General features: G+C 39.1%; 1 protein-coding gene across 1 annotated transcript; it reads right to left on the reverse strand.

Moving 5' to 3' along the window:
* Positions 1 to 1,199: 1,199 nt before the first annotated feature.
* On the reverse strand, positions 1,200 to 3,192 carry LOC133818248 (anthocyanidin 3-O-glucosyltransferase 2-like). Its single transcript, XM_062251008.1, has one exon. It carries the CDS (start codon positions 2,925 to 2,927, stop codon positions 1,461 to 1,463), a length of 1,467 nt encoding a protein of 488 aa, XP_062106992.1. The 5' UTR covers positions 2,928 to 3,192; the 3' UTR covers positions 1,200 to 1,460.
* Between the last annotated feature and the right edge of the window lie 471 nt (positions 3,193 to 3,663).

A 3,663-nucleotide genomic window follows, 5' to 3' on the forward strand; every position in this document is an offset into this window, starting at 1 on the left:
CAGACCGACACGTGTCTCGCACTCGAGTGAATGGGTTGGCACGATTTCACATAACAAAATTCTAAAAGTCCACTGTGCATATCAGAAATGACGTCATGCACGAACAGGAGCTTGGGGGGGAAAATATTGTACCCTAAAATAAATAGGAGCTGAATTACTCAACACGAGGTATAACTGGCAGACAAGCGCATGAAGAAAGCATGCAGATAGAACATTTAGCTAACTTTGGAGTGTGCAACTTGAGTCAAACTTGATGACATACGACATCCATATAGTCTCCAGATCGCCTCTTGCGCTAACTATCTAATTCGAGATGCGGGATGGCTAGATCGCCTTATAGAAACTTTGAACTTGGCCCGTGTTAGGATAGGTTAGTTATTCGACATCCAGCTCGAAAGAAGTGTTCAACTCGCGGAAGCCTGGTCATGACACACAGTGAAGGATTCCAAAAGACTCGGAGATTCTTTATATGCCTCATAAAGGCCCAAATTTTATTACACATTTATTACCCGAGATAACAGATGTAAATTCTATAGGCAATCATATCCTTACGTAAATTGGAAGTTACCCAAATTTATTATTTATCATATTTATGTACGCGTTTACCCAAAGTTTTCTAGGAGAATCCTCTATAAATACCAAAGAAATGGACAAAAAAATGAGCTGACTCTCTATATACTGAAACTCTGTTGAAATTGTCATTAACAATTTCTTCTAGAGTCCTAAATAGATCAATAAGAATATCTCGTGGATTAGGTGAATTTTAACCACTGAACCACGTAAAAGTATGAGTGCTTGTAATATTTTTCATTTGTTCAATTACGATTTAGAAAAGCGTAATATCTCTATTATCTGATTTCTTAATCCATTGTTGGCGAAAAACCGTGTCAACAGTGTTCTACAAAAAAAAATAAGGCTTTAAATATTCTAAACGTGTAGATCTTGAAAAAAAATGCTAAGATTAAAAAAAACCAACTAAAACCGATATCTAAGCGAAAAGATATGTCTCACCAAAATTTTCGTCAAATTTCAACACAGAGTATCGCAGGAGTATCAGAATGCATCATAAGCATCGCATTTTGCACACACAATGATGTGACATGCATTTTAAACTGCACATAAAATAGTGGGTTCCATCTTAAAAAAAATTAAATAATTTTAGATGTATATTACATTATTGTGTGCAATTTGGGTATGCAAAATGAGTGTGCACCTATCATTATTCTTACTATTATTATTATTATTATTATTAAAGAAATGCCAAACCAGCACAATACACGAAACCTTATTTAATTTAATAATCCATATTGAGGATCCTTAACTAATTCCTAAATGTCATGTAATGTTGTATGGGACTACATAAGATGACAAATAGCAGCACGTGAAAATGATTCCAAACTAATTAGTTCATTAGAACCAAAAGAAAAAGGACATACAGGTACAACTAGTTTTGACATCAATCAAGGTATATTGTCCATGACATCATTAATGAGACGGCCCAAAGAAGAGTAAGAAGATCCGCCTTCCATCACTGCTTCTCTACTCCTCTTACTCATTTCTCTTGCCCTCGACCTTATTCCATTACCATGCTCCATCAACCTCCTGATCCCTCCCTCGATCTCTCGGGCTTCTAAAACAGATCTTTCGCTCTCAATATAAAATCCACTCTTAAAATCCAACGAAATCGCCTCCGCTACTCCCAATTCCTTGACCATCTGAAACGCATTCAAATGTTGCTCCGCATAAATCGGCCACGTGGCGATGGGTACACCAAACCAAATACTCTCTAGTATCGAATTCCAACCGCAGTGGGAGACAAACCCACCAATCGCTTGGTGGGCCATGATGTCAACCTGTGGAGCCCACCCTATGACTCTTCCTCTCTTGGCCGTACGATCAAGAAACCCTTCGGGCAGAGCATCCATTAGATCTGAGTAATCACTTGGCATTGAGTAAATCACGGACTTGTCTGTGGGTGGAGGCTTCCGTACGGACCACAAGAATCGATGTTCACACTGCTCTAGTGCACAGGCGATCTCGTTCAACTGATCCACACGGAAGAACCCCATGGTCCCGAAACATAGGGATACTACCGATAAAGGGAGCTGATCATTGAGCCACTTCATGATATTGTCCGTGTCAGACTCACCGGACGAGGCTTTGCAACGATCAGGATCATCTTTCAAGCTTAGTACGGGTCCCACGAGATACAAAGATGGCAGTCGACTGTGTAGCATAGAACTGACCACGAATGATTCCAGATCTACGAATGAATTTACGATAATACCCTTGATCTCTCTCATCCTCCTAGTGTATTGGATGAACAACGAAGACCAGCCCTCCGCCACGGCTGCGTACGGCAAGGAGCTGGTGGGAACCGGATCAACAAAACACGGGACGACCAACTCAGCATCGGGATCGTTCTGCAACTCAGTCGGGTTGACGTTATTTTGGTCGTGAAGATGTTGGAGATGGAACATGAGGCCGAGGAAACCAGCGCCGGACGTGTAGAACACGTACGTGGGGATTCCAAACTCGTTGGCCACGTCAATCATGGTTACGCAGAACATGTCGATGACGAGTCCGGCAAGGTGGGGTGAGTCTGCACGACTGGCTCGGGACCGGACGAGTTCAGCAACGATGTCCCTGACATGGGATTTCCTTCTTTCGAGCAAAACACTCCTGAACTTACCCGGGTGACCTTCGTTGTAAGGCGGAAGTTCGATGAACTTGATTCGTTCCGAGCCGGTGGAAACGACTACGTCATCTGTTTGAGCATTTAAACTGGTGAGAGCTTGTAATTTGATGACAAGAACTGTAATGAAGAGACGATCGTCCCGATCTACCAGGAGCTTGGCGATCTTCACCGTTGATTGGAGATGGCTAATCCCCGGGTAAGGGATGAAAACCAGTTCTGCTAATTTCATCCTTAGTTTTTTTTTTCTGTCAGAGAAGGTGTGTTGACAGTAGCCTCGTAAACGGCCATGAGTGTTATATATACACACATTAGAATGGAGGGCAATAACATCTCTTGTGCCATTGCTGGCTGACGCTATTAATATAAAATAAAAGGACTTTTTACTCCACAAGCTCCAATAATACTAAAACTAATAGCAGTGTTTGTTGTTATCTTATAAGAATAAGATTAAAAAAAATGATACATATCAGTATCACGACAGATTTCCAGGATATGTTATCTTGAATGACTTCGAATGTTTATTTTATTAATTTTCATTTCAGCTTTTCCTTGTATTTTTTTTAATGACTCAACCTAACAGCTTCACTTTATGGAGTGGAAATAAATTGCATATTTTTTCCCTCCTTCACAGTTCCCTAGAATAAAGACATGTGATTAATTTTATTTAATATTTACTTCTTTAGGATTAAGCTATTAATCACTAAGCTATTAATCACACCCAATAATGTCGGGTTTTTTTTATGCTATAAGAACAAAGTAACGAGCACTCTTAATAGATGAGCTAAAATATCTAATTTTTTATAATATAGAGAAAAAATTGTTAAATAGTCTTCCAATAGATGATGTAAACTTATATTTTTTTTCCCTAAATGAATAGTATTATCTATATGTAGTGAAATACTATTCATCAAGCAATAAATATTTTATTATTTTTTTTATAAACTTTTATGTATATGTGAGTATGA

This window comes from Humulus lupulus, chromosome 2 (assembly GCF_963169125.1).
Source record: "Humulus lupulus chromosome 2, drHumLupu1.1, whole genome shotgun sequence".
NCBI lineage: Eukaryota > Viridiplantae > Streptophyta > Magnoliopsida > Rosales > Cannabaceae > Humulus > Humulus lupulus.